Source organism: Acomys russatus, chromosome 6 (genome assembly GCF_903995435.1).
Source record: "Acomys russatus chromosome 6, mAcoRus1.1, whole genome shotgun sequence".
Lineage (NCBI taxonomy): Eukaryota > Metazoa > Chordata > Mammalia > Rodentia > Muridae > Acomys > Acomys russatus.
The window spans coordinates 6,792,507-6,814,371 of NC_067142.1; the positions used below are offsets into that span (position 1 = coordinate 6,792,507).

Genomic DNA, 21,865 nt, shown 5'->3' on the forward strand with positions numbered 1-21,865 from the left:
TATCTGCTCTCTTCTAGGAGTAAAGCTGAGCTAGAGACCCCATTATTATGCAGAGCCCAGTGGCTAGGGTCGCTGAAGCACTGGGGGTGCTCTGGCCCTGCCACTCTGAGAATTAGTGTGTGGGGACACTCCTGGAACACCAGAAAGTGTATTTACAGCCTTCTCAGACAGGGATGGCTTCAGGGGTTGGGATTGGTTTTGAGCTAATCTCAATCTTATTCCTGGCCAAGACATGCTGCCTTAGGGAACCAAGCTGTGTCGTATCTAGAGAGCAGAAATAGGAGAATAAAATCATGCAAAAAAGAGCGTTGGATTTCTTTCTGCTTAAAAGTATTTTATCTAGAATATGATGCCCTCACATTTCTTTATTCCATAGACACTATTATCACTGAAATCTTCAATTTATGCCAGTTTAAAAAGCAAGGGGGAAAAGCTCAGTACTTATTGTGTAGAAGTAAAACACATTTAGTTTGGAACTGGGTACAAAGAAATGAAATCCATTCCCTTTGGAAATGTGCTCTCCAACAGAAGAATGAAATAGGAAGGAGAAAGAACATTTCAGGAATTTCTTAAATCATGAGAAAAAAGATCTGTACATATGCACATTTACATATATAACTTTAAGGCATGTGGCATTTGACTTGCAATAAAAGGCATTAAGGCATGACAAGTTATGATGGACATAGAGCATGACAGACCAAGTACATTTGATACTATCACAGGCCAAGTGTAAGCAGTCTGCCTTTGGAGAAGGCTTAATAGACAACAGAAATCAAAGGGAGCAGTGCTGGGGGTAGGGGGCAGCCCTGCTTCCTGAGGTTGACAAGGCTGTGTGCAGTTCTTCTGCTTCCCTTGGTGTGAAAAGATACTGAAGAACCTTTCCAGACAGGGAATTCTCTGGAGGTGAAGGCTATGCAATTGTCTTCATATGTGCCTTGATCTATAGGAGATGGTGCAGGCTCAGGCTAATTGTTTTCAGGGAACCTTATATAAACTGCTTTTTAAAGGGTGGTGTCTTTTAGGTTGCTTCAGAGTATGTCTACAGGTTTTCAAGGTGTCCAGGTTAGTTTTGCTGTCAACTTGACGCATCTGAGAAGAGGGAACCTCAGTTGAAGAACTGACTCCATCAGATGCCAGTGGGCATGTCTCTGGGGAGCATTTTCTGGATTGCTGATTCCTATAAGGATGGCCCAGCCTACTGCTAGTGGGACCATGCCTTGGTGGTGATGGGCCTGGGATATCTAAGAAAAATAGCTGAACTTGATTTGGAGCAAGCTTGGAATCAGCATTCCTTCCTCCGGTTTTTTCCTTGACTTCTCACTGTGAAGGATTGCAGCCTGGAAGTGTAATATGAAATAATCCTTCCCTACTCTGATTTATTTTGGTCAAGGTGTTTTATCATAGCAATATAAAGCAGCCTAGAAAACAAGGAAGAGGGGAGAAGGACTCCTACAGTGAAGTGGAAAGTGCCTTTCATGAACACAAAGTGTATTAGCTATGAAAGGGCCTTATCCAGAATGGATCTCTGAGTAATATAGTTGTATGTCTCCAGGATCCTGCTAGGAAACAAGTCCTCTGCCAGCTGGTTATCTTAGTAGCAGTGAAGGAGGAAGGAACACTAGGGTTTTAGATTTACAATGGCTCTGGGAAATAGCAGAGATCTTCTGGCAGGGCCATTGGATTAGGGGCAGAGGTTAGGACTTCCAGGACTTACATGTTGTGCAAGGCACCTCTTGAGGCTGGTCCTGAAAGTCTTCAAGAAGAGAGTACTTCCTAGGTAAGTTTTCAGGGGCTTGGAAGAGCCTTCGCCACTAAGTCAGTCCAAGAACTACCTCCCACCCCTGAGATAGAGAGTTATTGTGGGCAGGGTTGGTATTCCAGAGGGGCCTGATAAAGATGAAGGACTGAGAAAGCCTCCAAACTAGAGCAGCTAACAGTAAGACAAGGGGACAAGCCTCATCTCCCCCTGTCCTCCTGCCCTTCCTTTGGTGCAATGCAGTCAGAAAGTAAGAACTCAGAGCTCCAAGAGACCCAGCACTATCTGAGTAGAACTTGTACATGTGAACATGGAGGTGAGGGCCACTTTAAGGAGCTTAAACGCCACAGAGAAATGTACATAGAACATTTGGCTTTACGAGCCACAGATTACCTATTTGGTTATAGAAATTGCAAAAGAGGACATGAACAGTTCTTAAAGCCTTTGGAAAGTTGGTGGTATCACTAAATTGTTTTATCTTTATTCATATTTATTCCATCTAGCATTAAGTAAACTCTAGCTACAGCACATAAGTACATTCTGAGAAGACCTCTTTCCTCTAAAAATCTCCTAGACAGATAAAGATATCTCTTCTACCTCACGAATCTTGTCTTTAATATCTTAGGCAGAACAGGAGTGAGTCCTGGGAAATACATGTACATTCTATTTAAAAAATCTTAGTTGATTTAGGATTTTGGGAACAGGTGGTTTCCAAACTTTTTGCCAGCAGCATTTCTGAGAGCCCAGTGGTATTCTGGAAAGGCAATGGATGCTTATAATTGTGGCTAGACAGTGGCCTTGAAACTCCCAGCCTCTTCTTGACTTGTGCCTACAGGTCTGTGCCCAGGCAGAGCTCTCTGGACCCCTCCTTGTATGTGATGATATAATCCAGCCTTAACGTGATGTTTCCATGTCCCCCACAAAACCTAGTCTGGATTTTACAAGGCATACCAATGAAAGTTGAGCCTTGTTTCCCCATTCCTTTCTGAAATAACAATACTCTGGAGGCTTTCAAAACAGACATTTTCCAGGGCTTTAGGTGACAAGCTGACTGTCTTTAGTGTAAAATGAATGAAAGATGCATGAATTCTCTTTCAAAAGAAAGTAGAGGGGGAAAGTACATGGACTAGTATCTTGTGTGTGGAGTGACACAGCAGTGCAAGGTAAAACCCAGTGTGCTGACTGGGACAGGCACCTGGCAAGGCATACGGGTGCTCTGTGTCCTTACTCACAGAGGCTGTTATGCATTTACATGCTTTCTTACATCAGTGAGGGGTCCAGGAAGCAAGGCTTCAGGTTCCTAATCTCTCGGCACTTGTCTGGGTGTTGTCATGACTAAATTTCAAGTCATTAAGCAACTATTTTCCAGGCAATGGGAAAGAAAATCCGTGGCTGTGGGGCAAGAGCGATGGCTGTGGAGCTTTAGATACCACTAGTATAATCTGGCTTGTGGCCAGAACCCTTCCTCCAAGCCCAGTTTCTTAGGTTACATTCACCCATAGCATCGTTATTATTGTCTGCTTCATGTGCACATAACTGAAAGGACAGAGCAGTCCAGCCCAGTATTAGGTGACATTTTCTTTTTGCACTATTGTCTTGGCCATCTTTGTACTGGGTCTGGGAAGTGATACAGACAAGGCTGGGAAGCAGCACCTCTGTTTCTATCTTTTAAAAGAGGGAAGACAGCCTGAAATGGTAAGTCATAAAATAATTACTGAATATTAATATATTATTTTTGTAATAATCACAAATATCAACTTTGAAGGACTGTTTTGCAACTATCAAGGAGCCTGGTGTCTTCAGATCTCTGAATATACTGAAGAAATGTTCACAAAGAAAGTACTTGTCAGGGTAAACACTGGGAAACATGAATGCCACTTAAGAGAGGCAGCCGTAGCATGTACTGTTAGGACAGTGGCATGAGCACACACTTGGTATGAGTGTTAAGTGATGGGAGGAGCCTGGGAGAAGACACATCCTGGACCTTATCTAAGAAAGTATGAAAGTGCATAATGAAGAAGATGTGCCTGAATCGTATGTTGATTCAGAGGTTGGCATATGGAGTACCTGCTCTCAAGAGCTAGATGTCCCCAGGGAATCATTCCACAGGGAGAATAGGTGGCACCTGCTCAGTTAATCCGATCTCCAGGAACAGAGAATCATGGCAATGAAGAAACTCAGAGAGAAACTGGCCCAGGAGATATTGGCATCTATGGTGACTAATTGTGTAGAAAGGATAAAGATGATAAGGAGAATTTATCAGCTGCGGAGTTTGCAGCAGCATTAAGCCTGCCTCACCAGCTGCTTTGTTCCCAGAATGAACTTTGTGGTATGACTGCTGCTACTGAGCACACCAAGGATGCAGTGAGTAGGTATCACAGACGCTATACTGAGTGCTTTACGTGTGTCAGCTTATTTGATCCTTACATACCACGAGCTGGTCATCTATTTACTCATTTACCAACCATCTTTTTTGCCACCTTTCATGTAAAGTGGTAATTTTAGTGCTGAAGATAAAAATTAGAACACTGTTCTTGCCCTCATGGAGGTTCTACTCTCATCAGAGGCTTCTGATACCAACCGTGGAACTCCATGGTACTGTAGGCTGTGATCACTGCTGTGATCATTGGTTAGAGAACTTTTAAAACATTTGTTAATTTATGTGTGTACGTGCATGTGGACTGTGTGTAAGCAGTGCCTGAGTAGGCATCAGCTCTCCTGCATCTGGAGTAGCTGGTGGCGATGAGCCAACTAATGTGGGTACAAGGAACTGAACTTGGATCCTATGGGAAGTGCTTTTAAACCCTGAGCCGTCTTCCAGCCCCAGATGGGGACAGAATCCTACAGAGGGTTCTGCCCTAGAGAGGGGCTCAAAGCTTAGGTTCAAACTGAGCACAGATGGAAAAGCCCTGGGAATGCCCTTCATTCCCCTACAGGGAGCCATACAGAAATACATTGCAAGTTGTGAGAACTTCAAAAGGCCTTGTTTCTGGACCATAAGAACCAGAGAAAGAGTAGCACAGACATGTCAGGACATCCGAGGCAGGCAGGAGGGTCAGCCAGTTCCAGAGGAGCGCAGGAAGGGCCTCCTTCATTTCCATCAAAGAGAGGGAGGAGACTTGAGTTGGGTGCAGAAATAATTTTATTGCTTTTTCTACAAAGGCCACCTAGAAAATTTGCTGAACATACAGACAGACATGAGCTCGGTTGGGAAGCCAGATAGGTATTTACCCAGGTGAAAGATGATGGTAGAAGTACAGACTGGAGAGATGCAGGTTTCGGGATTTGTTTTGGCACAGGCCCAACAGAATTATGGGTGAAGGGAATTCAGAGTGCTAGGAAGGAGAAAAGAAAGTAGTACATTTTTCTGGTGTCTAGTAATGTGTTTGTATTATGATGTTTGTGTATATATGTGCATATGAACATGTGTGTTAAGGAGGGCATGCATATACCAAGGCATGGTGTGGTGCAGTCAGAGGAAACCTCCCTTTTCTCTTTGCTTGAGACAAAGACTCTTCTTTGTCATTGGCCACTGTGTATGCTAGGATAGTTGGTCCATACAACTTTAGGAAGTCTCCTGTCTCTTCTTCTCATCTGGCTGCAGGGCACTGGGGTTATGGCTGTATCTTACTGCACCTGCGTTTTGGGGATTGTAGCTAAGGTCTTCACATGTACGTGGCAGACACTTTCCCCACTGATCCGTTTCTCCAGCCAGACTTTGGTTTTAGAACAAGGTGTCGGCAATGCTGAGGCAAGAAAGATTGGCAAAAGGGAGATTTGAAAGGAAAAAAATGAGTTTCTAATGAGATATTATATATTTGGATCCATAGATCATAAAAATGAAGATGTCACAAATTCTGTAGGATTTATGAATCCAAGGCTTATAGACTTGTTTTAGAGAGACGGTGGTTTTGTATTTATTGACCCAGAGATGGTGATTAAAATCATAGGCATTGGACTAGAGAGAGTATCAGGAATTAAGAGCAAGTGTTGATCTTTCCAAGAACCTATGCTCAGTTTCCAGCACCGTTATAACAGCTCACAATCTCTTTCTACTCCAGTTACATGGGATCTGATGCCATCTTCTGGTCTTTGTAGTCACTACACACATGCAGTGCACATGCATACATGCAGGTACATACTCATCTCATCCACATAAATACAAGCAAGCAAATCTTGAGAGAGGTTGAACTTAGCACCTACAACTATTTCATAGTCTTAACCCAGAGTAAGGGAGCAACTAAGTGAAATGAGGTCTTCAAACATATCAGAATAAAGTTGGTATAAACTTTTAAAGAGAGAACAACACGTAGCATAAGCACAGCAGCTCCTCCAGGAGAGACATATGAGCAGAGAGGGTCTGGGATGCAGATCAGCTCACTAGTGAAGGTATCAGCTGGCACAAAGCCAGCAGCTGAAGCTAAAATAAAGGAAGAAACCAGGATTGTGATGGATATTGATATTAAGGTGGCTCAGAAGGTTATCTGTGTTCAAGGCTGTGTGACTGGGAGTTTTCATAAAATGAAGTCACTAAGGAAGCAGTACTAAAGTTCTCAGCAGTAGTGGAAACTGCTTCATGGCTGTGCTGGGGACAGGGCTGGGTATCTGGGTCAAGAAGAGAGCAGGAAGGGCTGGAGGGATGGCCCTGCAGGTAAGAGTGTTTAACAGGGTTGCAGAGGACCCGAGTTCAGTTCTTATCACATAATTTAAAACTAACTGTAACTCAGCTGCAGGAGATCCAGTGCTCTCTCTGGCTTCAGCAGTGCTCATGTGTCATAAACTGCACACACGTACACACATGTACACACACGTACATACACACACACACACACACACACACACACACACTTAGAAAAAAGAAAAAGAAAGAAGTGGTAGATAACTGTTGAGACAATTGACAACATGGACTACCAGACTCCCTGGAAGTTCCTGGCAGGGCCGGGCATGGAATGGCATATGCTTGTATTTGAAACACACGCTAAACAGTGCTTAAGTTGCCATCTGATTGAGTTATTTATTTTCTAATTCATTTCTCATCTCCCTTTCTCCCTCTCTTGGTTGCTTTCATAAAATGGTCTCTGATTAACAACCAACTAAGGCAAACAGAAGAAAAGTCCAGGATTAAAAATGAAATGATCGACAAATTAAGGGGCTTTGAATATAAAGTGCATAAATATATTCATTGATTGTCTCTAACCCCAGAGTACTCCTACTATGAAATTTTGAATGTTTTATCTTTTTGTTTTTGATATTCATTAAACTTGGGTCTCAAACTAGATCTTTATAGCGCGCACACACACACACACACACACACACACACACACACACACACCAAAACAAAACATTCTACTTTTCCCATTCTGTTGTTCCCAGAAGCTGCCCCTGTCAAGGGTTGAGGAGTATTTGTAAAGTCTGAGATTTTTCCTGCAAAATATGGTTCTAGTTTTGCCCCATTAATGGAGCTTAGCAAAGGAGAGAGTTGTGACTGGAGAGATAGCTCAGAGGCTAAGCGCACTGTTCTTCCAAAGGTCCTGGGTTCAATTCCGAGCAACCACATGGTAGCTCACAACCACCTACAATGAGATCTGGTGCCTTCTTCTGGTGTGCAGGCACACATTTGGGCAGAATACCGTATAAATAATAAATAAATAAATCTTAAAAAAGAAAACAAAGGAAAAAAAAAAAAGAGAGAGAATGGAAAGGAGTCTTCTTTCTGACCATTGTCTGACGAAGCCAGGCTATTTTAGCTAGTGTTCAATGATTAGCATTTTTGTTGGATTCAGACAATTCCTAGGTGATTATTCATACTCAATTCACTTTAATACCCAGTTCCAACATCAAATACTCTTAAGAATTTTTTTTTGTACTGGGCACATCTTACCTTGCCGACATACAAAGGGTCAGTCCCAGTATACTCTTCCAAGACGAAAAACTGATTCCAAACCCAGCTCCTCTTGCTTCTCTGGTGTGACTGTGGCCTGTCTGAGAAAAGAGTTTCTAGTTCGACTCCTGGCATCAGACTGCTGCAGAGAACGGTGGTTGTAAGGCCCATCAGCGCCCAGACGTACAAGGATGTGCCAAGTCCAAGCCAGCTCCTTGCATTGCTCATCCTACCCGCAGTCCACATGGGCTTGCAGGAGTTCTGCAAGTCAAGGAGGATGGGGAGCACCAGCGTGGAGTATTCTCCAAATGAAACGAGCCGCACCACAGGTTATTGGAAACTCATTGCTTCCCATTCAAGGCAAGCTGAAATCCTGTCAAATTAAGGGAAACACTGTCAGGGTATTCCTTCCTGGGAGCTGCTTGCAAGTTTTCCAGAAATGGCAGTAAATATTTTGTTTTCTGCTCAATGAGCCAGCTTGCTATCCCTTATGAAATGTCTGTTTATAAATAATATTTTGATTATAAAAAGGCAATGTATCCTGCTATAACTAGCCCCAAACATTTGATTTGGATTTTGAGACAAGAAAACTAGTAAAAACAAAACAAAACAAAAGGCCCTAAACTTTTTCTCAACCATAGCTTACCTTGAGGGCTAGACTGTGTTATTGATTGTCCTGAAAAATTAACAGAATGTTCCTCAAAATATCTATAATCAGAAAGCCCTCTGTACTCTTCAGAATAGCATTCACTTCTAAATTTACATCTACCAAGCTGAACTGCTTTTCTTGACTTATTAAAAAATAGAAAACAATTGGACTTCTTTTTCTCTTGCCACTGACAATTATCTTGTGCCTACCTCTGATATTGATTATGCTATGAATCTTGGGTTTCATTTATAAGCAGCCGTGGACAACTTCTGACTTTAGTCATTCTCTGAACTCATGAGAATCAAGTTTCACACTCTACTGCTTCTGCTGTGGAGTGCTGATAGGGTCTGCTAATGTGACCTTTCAAGGATGTGAATGGTCAGTTAATCATTATATCCTTCATAGGGGATTTTAAAGTGCTATTAGTCATATGGCACCATGAGTAAGCTAAGAGTCGATATAACACATTTGCTTTCCTGACCTGAAAGATTCGTTTAGGCAAAGGAATGTTAAATTCTACCCAGGAACCACCTTTTCATCACTCACAGTTCTTCTGTCCCTGTGGAGTCAGATTTAACCAGTGACCTCACTCCTGGGCTATGACCTCATCAACCTTTCATCCCTTTCATGCCATGCCGGGGTTTGATGAAGTAGCCTTGCACTCAGGCTACTCATCAAACAATGGAAGTATTTTCTGTGGCCTTAATTTTTTCACTGTTAACTTGAAGAATTGCTGCCCTGCCTTAGAACAAATGTGTGTACCTGAGAACTTCAGATCTATGCAACTAAACAGTGATCCTGTTTTTGAAAGTGGCTTAGAATGAATGCATCGAGGCTAACTCAGGTCCCACCTTCCACCTTATAGTCTCCCGAGCAAGTTTTAGCGCCTCACTGATTCTCACCACTGAGGTGCACAAAAGATGTACAAGTATTTTATGGTCATTCATACAATGATATTTCAGTCTGGGAGAAATCATGTCAGTAGAGCTGATGAAAAGACAAGTTTTGTAGCAGAACACTGGGTAGATCCTGCCTCTTCTGAGTTCTAACTGTGCCTTAAGGAAAATGCAAACCAGTAGTGCCTTATGTGTACTGATTCATTTGTGGTATTGGTAGAAGGTGAGTTCTTAGATAGTAGTTCCTTCTCTCTATAGATTCAGCAACAGAAAACCTAGATACTTTTTTTTTTCTGATCCCTGTCGAAAGGGAGGTGTTTTAGAAGGAGGACTCACGATATGGGAATTGAACTGATGGAAAAGATTGATGAGACCCAGATATATAAGGGACATATAAGGTGAGGTAGAGGAAATCATCCCCCAAAACTGGGAGCCTGGTTACTATGCCTGGCAAACATAAAAGGAATGAATGGTTGATGCTTTATCAAGACACAAAGTCACTTAGAATTTCGCCAAGAGCAACAGAGTAACTTGGACAATTTGTTCTCTGGTTCTGTCTTTACCCTGACTTGCCTACCTCAGGTTATCCAGATTGTGATTAGAGCGCTGCTGATTGACTCTGTGAGTGCCTGCCATATTTTCTTTCCTGTCTGATAAGCATGGACAGTAATTCTCCTATCTACTCCTCAGGACTCTCATGAGGATATGGTGAGATATTGCCGGTAAATGACCAAAGTGACCACTGGCATTCAGAGAATCACATAAATTGCCTGTGCCATACATGAGTATAATGAAGACAAGCATAAAATATATTTCCTGGGTACATCTGGGAACAGACCCCTGCAAGGGCTTGAAATGTAAATCTTCCTACAGATCTCTAATGTGTGGTGAGTGCTGACTGCTAGAAGATGCTGGCTGGGTACAAGTCTGTAGTAAACACTCATGGCTCCTCCTTATGAAGATTTTTGATAAAGGGATAGCTACCAGAATAGAAAACTCTATACTAGTAGGGAAAGTTTTGTTGTTTATGGATTGCACATACCAACACACAGTGTGCTTTATGTGTATGCATATATGTGCATTTTAGCTAATGGCTGTGCTTCAAACAAGATTGCTCCTGACATTCTTGCTTTTCTTTGTTTTTGTTTTTTGTTTGTTTGTTTGTTTTTGTCTTTTGAGCACCATAGATGTAAGTGTGCATGTAGAGGTGTGTGTGTGTGTGTGTGTGTGTGTATTTAAAGGCTCCAACTTTGCTCCCACTGACTAAATTTCATGAACAGAGCAAGATTTGAAGAAATGTTGAAGGATTGTAAGTAGTGACCAACATATTCTCCCATCTCTCATAAACTAGTTAAGTGTTTCTGCCAAGTATGCTTTCCTATCCTTACCTATAGATATGACTTGAAAAGTTCAAGAAAAAAATTCAGTGACAACTTTTTGATGACTAGTTTGTAGGCAGTTCAGTTGCCTTATATCCCCCCCCCTCCCACTTGGTACCCCTACAAAGAGCACAAATTCTTATTTTCTTCCTTTTTTACTGTATATTCACAAAAGTGACTTATATCTAGGGAATGTGGAGCCCTCCACGATTCTGTGAAAGGTGGTGTTTCCTGGACCCTCTCCAATTCAGTAATGAAGATTTCCATGATGGTAAACTCTGTGCTAAGGAACTGGATAGTGACACTTGGTGGAAAACATATTGTTTTTGCTTCCTCAGGGTCAAACACATGAGAAACACTCCATGCCTAAATTTAAAAAAATAAAAATATAGGCTGTACAATAGTAACACTGTTCTTATCACAATTAGGCTTGCTTTCTACAAAAGGAGGAAAGAATCGCCCGGATTAGGCTCCCTAACTGTTTTGCAATTACAGATGCTATGGTTCTCACATTTCTGCTTTTCCTACAGATATGAATATATTACTTGTTTGGGGCTAATTACTGTTTCTGTAAATGAAGATGCAGACATGAATATTTGTATACAAAGGTCTGCTTTGGGGAGAATACCCATGCCATGTGAAGACTACATTAGTGGAAATTGACTTCTGTGCTAAATGAATCTTTTAAAAGTTTCCCACCTCCTAGTCTGAAAGAAAGCAAACAGCTTGGTAATGAACACAGTAGGAGGAAATTAAAGTTGTGCTCAAAGTGTGTTCTCAGTGAATTGTTTATTTCGTTACTTAAATTCGTTGTGATATTTAAAATGTAGATGGTTACTGCTTTCTCCTTGAAATGAACTGGGTTTTTATGTTCTTCCTCTGATCTCTCTCCTCATAATTGCAGTCTTCCTGAGGTTTTCATGGAAATGAAAGAACTGTTCAGAAAACCTCAAATGAGGTCTCTGCAAAAGTGGTTGAATGTTAGAGACTCCCTCTAGAAGGTAGAGTACTTGGTGCACCGAAGTAGTGGGTGCATTTAGTGAAATAGTGAGCTATGTGTTGACAGTGGTATCTGCTAACATATCTAAAACTTTGTAAACTTAAAAACATTCATGTAAGCTTCAGGGAGTCAACTTGGACTCCACATGCTGCAGGTCAAATGGACTCCAGACAAGTATTCCTAAGTTTTCCCACCTGCATATTTTTGAGACTGGGAACCCTCTTTGTCTCCCCTGGTCCTGGGACTCCCCTCCCCAAACTACCAGTACCATGGACCCTGCAGTTTCAAATGTACACAAGACAAAAATTTCCCCCTAAACTCCTTAACTTTACTTTTTGTCTCTAATATCTATCTACCTACCTACCTATCTATCTATCTATCTATCTATCTATCTATCTATCTATCTATCTCTATTTCAGCACATTTCCAATCAACTAAAGATAAAGACAACAAACTGCTCCAAACTCACATTTCCTACTTGCATCCGATGGAATTTCCAAACAGCCCAAGCCTCTGCATCCTAGATAAGTCTGAAGCTGCTAGCCCCCAGGTGGTCCAGCCTCAAAAACTGCCCCAAAGTGGCCTGTATGTCCCTAGCCTCAGATTGTTCCACAGACCCTGGAGAGTAAGTGAAACAACCTGTTCTTCCTGGCCTTGGCCAGCACTCCAGCCTTCTTGTGTCCCCAATAACGATGCCCCAATGTCAGCAGGAAGCAGTCATAGAAAAGATTATATCACTCCTTGTCAATTATTATCAACAAGAGGCTGAGATGGAAGGTCTCAACCCCAGGACAATTGGCTAACTGAGGTGCCTATTTAATGTATCAAAATGGACCTGGATGCCAGGTTCTGCCAGCATCCCTCAGTCCCTGCCTGTTATAGGGTATGGCCGACATACCACGCCCCTTACCCTGAACTCCTTAAGTTCAGGGGCTGGGCTACTCTTCCCCTAGTTGCCCTTCCCTATATAATTCAGCCATTTTGGTTACCTATTCCACTTTTAACTTATCCTTTATTCTCCTACTCTTCCCTCATCCCTCCCACCTCTCCTTACATGGCCCACTTGAGGGTCATTGCTCAGTCTCGATCTCCCAGATATCTTTGCCTCTGGCTATGGTCTCCCTTTCACCTACAATAAACCTCCTCCACCATACCTAGGAGAAGTCATGTTCTTCCTTTTTTATTTATTTTGTTCATCCAGGTCACTCTTTTTACATTGCTGTACTTCTTCAGCATTCACTCTAATTTTTTTTCATGAGTCTCAAAAATGTTCTTCAAAGAAAATAAGGAAAGATAAACTTCATGGAGATCATAAAGGTCATAATGAGACATGACAGTATACCATACGGTGCCCCACATTATGTCAGAATGTACTCAGCATCCTACAGCGTTCCACATCTCAATCAAAGGTCTTGTGGGAGCCTTGGGGGTCAGATTCCTTCAGTATAAACTGCAAGATTTCTAGAGAATGACATGTGTGGTCACAGGGACAGATATACTAAAAATGCTCAAGTGGTGTTCATATATTTAAATACACATGGCTTGCAAACAGTAGCCCATGATGAAGTACCACAAAGGCAATATTTTCAGTGCATTTGTCAATCATATTTGAACATTCCTGAATCTGTTTGCCACTTTGGGTTTCCATTTGGAAAAGGGTCCATGGCATGATTGTGAATGCTGACAGGAGAGGCAGTGAGTGCTCTGAGCAGAAGTCTGTGTCCTCATCTTCAGAGGATCCACTCACACCATCCCTCCCAGTAGACTTTAGGTCAACAAGATCCCCAGCCTTCATCATAATGAACTCAGGAACTCACCCCAAGTCCTATGCTTTTGAGGCCCTCTTCTCTTACCCCCTTTTATAAAAAATAGAGTTTTGCTCATACAATATATCCTGATTACAGTTTCCCCTTCTTTTCGTCCTCCCAGTTCCTCCCCAGCACCTCTCCCATCTGGATCCACTATGATTCTATCTCATTTGAAAAGAGCAGGCTTAACCTAACAAAATAAAACATAACAAGATAAAACAAAAGCTCTCACATTGAAATAGGACAAGGCAACCCAACAGAAGGAAAAGAGCCCCATGAGAAGGCACAAGAATCAGAGACCCACTCATTCACTTACCAAGGAGTCCCATAAAAATACTAAACTGAAAGCTATAATATATAGACAGAGGATCTGGTGTAGACCCATATAGGCCCAATGCTTGCTCCTTCAGTCTCTGTGAGTTCATACAAGCTTTGCTCAGTTGATTTAGAGGCTGCGGCCCTCAATCCTTAATGGATCCAGTATTTCCCGGGTAAAAATGTACTGGAGTTTTAATTCTGTTCTCATCCTCCACAGTACCTCAGTTTCTCAAATTAACATCTCTGATATGGGCTGTATCTATCTTAAAACCCATGCGTGAACATTTCATGTGCTCATATTTTCTTCTTTTACCCCTCAAGAAAATGGTTAGTAAACTGTTGGGGTATACAGAATTGAGGAATTGTGACAGTCATAAAATGAACAGAATAAGAATGGGAAAATGGGTGGGGGGAGGAATGGGAGGATACAAGGGATGGGATAAACATTGAGATGTAACAAGAATAAATTAAAAAAAACAAAAAACAAAAACAAAAACAGGAAGAGATCTAACGTCCCAGAGAATTTTCTGGGAGAGTGGGCAGCACACTTATTTGTTCTAATTTTGGTCATGTAACATGAATTTTCATGGTGTTGGTTCAGACTGTTGTCAATTCTCTTTCTCTTCTCTAGCTTCTTGCTTTCTCTGTCTTCCCTACAGGCAAACTAACCTATGCAAATTCAACTGTGAAGTTCATTTGCATGTAGGGTTGATGTGGTAGGGAGAAAACACAGGAGAACTTACCTGAAGTTTAGAAGTGGCTCTGATTTTAATAAGAATTTGAAGATGAAGGTGTGAGTGTGCACATGTGTGTGTATGTATGTGTGTGTGTGTGTGTTGGAGGGGTGATAGCAATAGAGAAATAAAAGAGCAGCAAGCATGAATTATACACTTAAGAGTTGAATTTGAAAACTACAGTTGGTACTATCATAAAGCCATGTTGACTTCCTAGCTCTACCTCCCCTCCCTTGGTCATGAGTAAAGGCATTCCCACTCTAAGAGTCCTGTTGCTAGCGTTCATGCCCAAGCCCTCTCATCCTTTCATCTACAGTATAAGCAGTTTTTTGCAGTTGAGATTAGTTACCCTTCTTCCCTTTCAGGGTCTCCAAGACCTGCAAATAGTTTCCTGCTGGCCCAGCCCTTCCACATGCAGTAGTTAGTAAATGTTTTAATTTTTAAGGTGTCAGGAAGTTTTGACCTACTTTACCCTGACTTCGGTTTTCACTTTTGATCAAGCTAATGAAACTGCAGCCTAGTCCATGGGCAATTTCTCTGACTACAGTTAGACAAGAACATCATTTTTGATTTCTGAGAACTGTCCCATGTGCTCACCAATGTCTCATCTTATTAAACATTTATGATTGTGTTAAATTTGTGATTGTTTATTAAAACCATATATTTAAAATATAATTCTCTGATTAAAGTTCTTTGAGAAGGAGTTGAGGACAGTTGTGGTGGCATGTGCCAGTAATTCCAGCACTTTAGGGGGAGAGGCAGGAGAATTGCCACAGGCTTAGGGCCAGCCTGGTCTACATAGTGAGTTCAGGGCTGCATAATGAGAATGTCTAAAACAAAGTAAAAAGTAGTGTTGTTTAAGATGTCAAGAACCTGCTTGGGAGAAGAATAGAAGAATCTCTTAGAAAGCAGAGTCCATCCATTTCGGGGAGGAATGTAGCAGTGAGGAGATGGTTCTGCAGGTACAGCACGTGCCATCCAATCCTGAGGCGTTCAGGTACTCAGGATCCACATAATGCTTTGGGCATGGCAACCTGTCTGTCACTTTAGTGAAGTGAAGACGGGCTCTCCTGGAGCTAACTGGCTAGCTAGACTACCTGAATTGATGAGCATCAGGTTTAGAGAGACACCTTGCCTCAGGAAGTAAAGTGCAGAGCAATTGAGGACGACACCTGACGTTGACCTTTGGCTTCCATATGACCCCACACACATGCATGAGAACACATGCATATATGCACGCATACCACAACGTACTCGAGGAAATAAGTAAATCAGAGAATAACGAGATATGCTGCAGGAAGTCAAGCACAAGCCGCTCCTGTTGGCAATAGAATGATGTGTTTCTAATATATGTGGCCGTTCACAGTTAACAAGCCAATTCTGACATGCCAACACTGCAGTGAACAAAAACTGCAGAAAGGCTGGTGGGGAGGCAAGGAGAAATTGGGGAGAGCATCTTTAGGCAGACGTGCTGCACGAGGAAGGGTTGGTGAGATATTTAGAGAGGCAACATCTCAAGTGCTCACTTACTGAAGGCCAGTGTGGGAGCAGAGGGGTAAGAGTGGCCCATTACTCTGTGCTGGTGATGGCAGCAACTGGGGAGGAGGCATTCATTAGAGACAAGGTAGTAAATTTGGATTTAGACTTCAGAATAAAAGATTCATCATTCCTTTCCTGGTTATTTTAAGAGGCAAGAACTTTCTTTCTCTTTTTAGTCCAAAACTTCAAAGTAGCTTTGGGCATAAAGAATGTGAGCTCTTCTCTCTTAGAGCACGTTTGCTTCTTGCTGAGTTCTTGCCTTGACCCAGCTTCCCATAGCTCAAGCTGCCTGTGTGTCGCGTGGCTTCCCTATGGCTGCTTTGCTGAAACTTGAGCTTCGTGGTAGCCATGGACTTTGGACTTGCCTTTGTTCATGCTGTTCCCGCTACACATTCTCTCCCTCATACTGGAACAATGAACACTTATCTCTCATACCTTTAGCGTATAAGACATGACACAGACACAAGTGTTAATCTCTCCAAGAAGGAAAAAAGAAACAATCTACTCCCTCACAAAATAAAACAGGGACTGGAGAGGTGGCTTAGTGGGGGCTCCCATGGGTTGTAGGCTGCTCTCTGACTTGCATTTGTGAGTTGTGTTATTCATATGCATATCTACACTTGGAAGTACACACACACACACACACACACACACACAAAACGTAATAGAAATTTAAAAAGACAAATATAAACCAAATAAAAACGAAGCTTTCATTGCTTTTTTTTCTTGTTGAAGGAAAATAAACAATCCCAATGTATTCCTTTAGAAAAATATTGAGAATGACATATATTCTGGAATCATGAATTAAGGCCCCACATAGCTCTCTAGTCAAAGTATGAGTTGGACAGTTTTCTTAATATTATAAACCTGGGTAGAGGGAAATCATCTTTAAAAGGTTGTTAAAGTTATCATGACTTAATCTTATAGGTTATTATTATTTGTTTAAATTATTTCTCCCCTGTGTATTTCCCTCTTCTGGTGTCTTAAAGCTTTTTGCATATTCTCCCTCACAGCTTTGTTCTGCATTATAATCACTCATTTGGTTCTTTATCCATATTACATGATCTTGGAGACATAAGTGATGCCCTTTATTTGTATACTGTTGACAACACAATATTGGACACAAAGGAAACATTAAGGACTAATGAATTTTTAACTGTAGAGATGTATTTAATAGCTTGGTATTATTTCTGCCTTCAAGTTTTTAATCCAATCAAATCTATATTTTCCGTGTTTTATTTTAATATTTGTTTATGTATCCACTCATTCATTTTGCAGTACTGGTGATTAGACCCAGGGCCCTTGTACTTGGTAGGCAAATGCTCTATCCTGCACTACTTGACTAGTGAGTACCAGTTGTTAACCGGACACATTAGTTCACATCTTATTGGGCATGGGCAACCAAAGATCATGAAACCTTGGCACAAGGCAAGAGAATAGGGAGCTTTCACAGCTGAGATCCTTGCTTCTGATTAGAAATTTGGACGTCCTTCAGTGTGAGAAGTGATCTGGAATATATCTCATCATTAAATCTCAAGATTAAAAACTGTTGAGAAAATGCTTGGGAAGTGGGATTGGGAAAATTACAGCAGCCTAAGATTATGTCATATTTATTTCAAGTCTCCCATTAAAAGGAATTGATTTAAGTACATTTTTCTCAAACCACTCAAGAGAAGATGGCCCCAAATGAGCTGCTTCTAAGAAAATTTGGAGACGCCAGCACTGTTAAGAGTGAGAACTACATGTAGACATCCAGTTAGACCAGCACCATTTGTTGAAGATGCTATCCTTTTTCCATTGAATAGATTTGGCTTCTTTGTCAAAAATCAAGTGAGCAAATGTGTGTGGATTCATCTCTGAGTCTTCAATTCGATTCCATTGATCCACCAGTCTATTGCTTTGCCAGTACCATGCTGTTTTAATTACTGTTGCTCTGTAGTACAGCTTGAGATCAGGTATGGAGATTCCTCTGGAGGATCTTTTGTTGTATAGGATTGTTTTTGCTATTCTGGGTTTTTTATTTCTCCATATGAATTTGAGAATTGATCTTTCAATATCTTCAAAATATTTTGTAGGTATTTTGATAGGGATTGCATTGAATCTGTAAATTGCTTTTGGTAAGATGGCCATTTTCACTATGTTGATTCTCCCGATCCACGAACAAGGTAAATCCCTCCATCTTCTCATGTCCGTGAACTCTGGTGCCCCTTTTCTGACCATGTCCCCTGGATGGGGAGACCTGGTGGCACTCAGAGGAAGGATAGCAAGTTACCAAGAAGAGACTTGATATTCTAAGAGCATATATAGGGGGAGGAGGTCTCCCTCAATCACAGACATAGCGGAGGGGAGAAGGGGAGAAGTGAGAGGGAGGGAAGAATGGGAGGAAACAGGGGAAGGGCTAACAATCGAGATGTAATATGAATAAAGTAATAAAATTTTTAAAAAAGAGAAAAAAAAGAAAGATGGAGGGAGGGAGGAATGGGAAGATAAAAGTGAGGGGATAACAATTGAAATGTAATGTGAATAAATTAATAAAATAAATTAAAAAAAGAAAAAAAAGAGTGAGAACTGAGTGGGTCTGAGCAGAATCCAGGTTCCTTTTGACCACAGGGTTACCAACTAGCACTGGGACAGAAATAAGGGGTTCAATTATAACTATGCAATGAGAGATGAGGGGAAAGGAGTCCTGTCCACCGGTCTCCATCAATTGGCCTTGTACTGGATCATTTTGGCACCAAATGTGGGCATTTGTCTGCAGGCAAGAGGACAGAAGCTCCCCCCAGGTAAGCTTCCTGCTGGGACACAGGTGAGCAACTGGCAACAGGCCACCAGACTGGAATGTGTTAAAGGATAGTTCCTTGCAGACTCTAACCACACAAAAGGTGTGGAAAGCTAGCTATTTTTTTTTGAAGAAAAGCATATCAAAGGTACCCTGGAGACAAGCCCCTGAAGCATCCTGGGAATGTCTCCTTCTATTCAAGTGAGCTTAGTTTAAAAACCCTGGGGCTGGAAGGTTGTGTGGTACCCCCTACCATCCCTTCCCCAGAGCTCTCTGCTCTTCTCCTTTTAAGCTTAGTGAATTAAAAATCTAGTTGTTTAACTCTTTTGTCTTTATTTTAATAAAGTATAGTTCTGCCTTTCACAAGCCAGAGGACCCTTTCCCCCTCTAGAAGGGACACAGTTCTATGAGCTGAGCACAGCTGCCCTGGGCTTCCTCCCTGCCCAGAAGGCCTTCTCTGCCACTGGTTCTTTTTTTTTTTTTAACTTAAAAAAATATATATATTTTATTAATTTATTCATATTACATCTCAATGGTTATCCCATCCCTGTATCCTCCCATTCCTCCCTCCCATTTTCCCCTTACTCCCCTTCCCTATGACTGTGACTGAGGGGGACCTCCTTCCCCTGTATATGCTCATAGGGTATCAAGTCTCTTCTTGGTAGCCTGCTATCTTTCCTCTGAGTGCCACCAGACCTCCTCATCCAGGGGAAATGGTCAAATATGGGGCATCAGAGTTCGTGTGAAAGTCAGATCCCACTCTCCACTCAATTGTGGAGAATGTCCTGTCCATTGGCTATATCTGGGTAGGGGTTCAAAGTTTACTGCACGTATTGTCCTTGGCTGGTGCCATAGTTTGAGCAGGACCCCTGGGACCAGATCTGCCCATCATTAGGCCGGAGCATTCTTCATCTAGCCTCCAGAAGGCTAAAAAAGACTCTGTGGCCAGATTTTCAGCCCAGCCTTTCAGAGAAAAGAACCCACAACTAAACTCATTGTTATAAAACAAATCTCATTCAAATTCTGAAGCTTAAGCCACCAGTAATCATATTGTTGGTTGTTATGGTTTCTTTGGGTCTTGAACTGGGTGGGTCTTGCTTGAATGATTCCAATATGGGTTTCATGGGTATCTGCAGTCAAATGGTGCCTGAATCTGGAGCTTGGGGGCCTGCTGTAGTTGTGGATGCTGGGCACCTCTCTCTGCCTGGGCTCACTTAAGACCAGGGTGTATGATTTGCACTGGGCTCCTGGGAAGGCATTGAGATTAAAAGATGCATGTGAGTGTGCCTATTCTTAAAGCAGAAGATGTGCCACTCTGTACTGTAGAACCTCATAAGGCTTTCACATCCATTGCCTTCTGCTGAGTATGAGGCCTTAGACAAAGGTGAGGAAAGCTCCGAATGAGGGCAGGAAAGGCTTCAGCGGAGCTTGTAGGAGGAAATATTGTTATAAACTTGGAAAATGTGCTCTGCCACATATGGGGTATAAGTCATGTTATTCAGGACCAAGAGCTCAATGCCGAAGAACTTTCTGTAATTTCGAAACAACAGTTCTAATTTCATCAGGAAAAGGCAAATCTTGCATTGAGAAGAGTGAGGAAGAGATTCTTTTAGATTGGTCTAATTTCTGTTGTGCTGCAACAGAGATGGGTGTACATGAAAGAGGGGTTCTGTGCCAGCTTCCATTCAGGCATGACAAACGAGAAGTTAGGGTACTGACTCTTCTGTTCTGAGTAACTGAAGACTTGTGGCCAGGGGCTTATTCAGCAGTGTGGCAGCAGGAAGCAGCACACAGGAGTAAGCTTGTAGTGAGTGTTTCATATTCACTCATGACTAACGAGATATAAAGTCATTTTTTCTAAACACTGAGCTATTTCTAGAGTAAAACAAGTAAAAGCAATTAAAGGAAAATATATAGCCTATGCTGTAGATGTAGGTCTTTGAGAAGTAAGCAATTAACAGAATAATGTTAAATCTACTACAGTCTAGTGACCTCTATCAACCAGAACTCATTTGTGATGGTAAACATTGACTAACAGTTGGACAGGATCTAGAATTATCCAGGTTAGATTAGCCTCTGGGTAAGCCTGTGATGGATCACCTAGGTGGGGTGAGCTGATCTGGGAAGATACACCTTAAAGTGAGCGTTGGCACTATTCCATGGATGGCAGTCTTAGATGGATTACCAAGAAGGGAATGAATGGAGTGCTCATCAGTCTCTGCTTCCTCCTGTTGCCAAGAGTTCTCTACAGTGATGGATTCTTCCTTTGTGACCCAGACGAAACCCTCTTTCTTCAAGGTGCTTTTTTAGGTACGTCTTACCAGAGCAGTGAGAACAGGAACTATCACATCACTGTACAAATACAAGATTGGTGGGCCATACTGTACATTATGAGGTTGCACAGTCCAGTGGGACTCTTCTCATGGTTTTCATTCTGTGGCCCACTGGCTCTGTTTACACAACCTGAGGACCGGCAATGCCATCCATCCGAGTAGAAGTATAGAAATTAGAATTTGATTCATGCCATCTCTGCCTGTCACCATATCTGGTTACTCAAACCAGACAGATTTTACCAAGGATTTCTTCTAAGATTTTTATCAAAATTGTCTTTTGTCTTCATACCTGAGTGACAATAGTTCTTGTCTCTAAGGTTTTTTTTTTTTTTCAAAATTACACTTATTTATGTATGTGAGTGTGCGTGTGCATGTGTGTATATGTGTGTGTACAAGTATGTGCAAACACAACATCCATCACTACCATTGGGGGTTGAATTTGGGTTGTCAGGCTTGGTTGCAAGCACTTTTAGCAGCTCAGCCATCTTTCTGGCCCTCTTCTGTGTTTTATACCTCAGACCTTGACCACGGTAAGCTCTATAATTAGTGTTGCTGCCTAATCTACGTGGCTATATTGGCTGCTTGTCATCCACAAGTTCTCTAATGGCTTCTCATTTCATAGCTGATAAAACCTGTATTCCTTGACCAGACAAAAAAGGAAGGCAGCAATGTGACTCCTGGAGTCAGCCATTGCCTCTCATCTACTCTCCTTGCTCTACTCTCTTCCTATTTCATGGGGAGGGGTCTCCAATGCATTCAGCAAACTATTTTAGCAGCTCTACACTTTTTGCTT

At 41.9% G+C, this 21,865-nt stretch overlaps 1 protein-coding gene across 1 annotated transcript in view; it reads right to left on the reverse strand.

Moving 5' to 3' along the window:
• Positions 1-21,865, reverse strand: part of Cdh20 (cadherin 20) — a 256,772-nt gene that overhangs the window by 63,727 nt on the left and 171,180 nt on the right. Inside the window, exon 2 of the mRNA XM_051147229.1 lies at positions 7,638-8,010. Coding sequence (XP_051003186.1) covers positions 7,638-7,883 — 246 coding nt within the window. The 5' untranslated portion in view covers positions 7,884-8,010. The remainder of the gene's footprint in view (positions 1-7,637; positions 8,011-21,865) is intronic.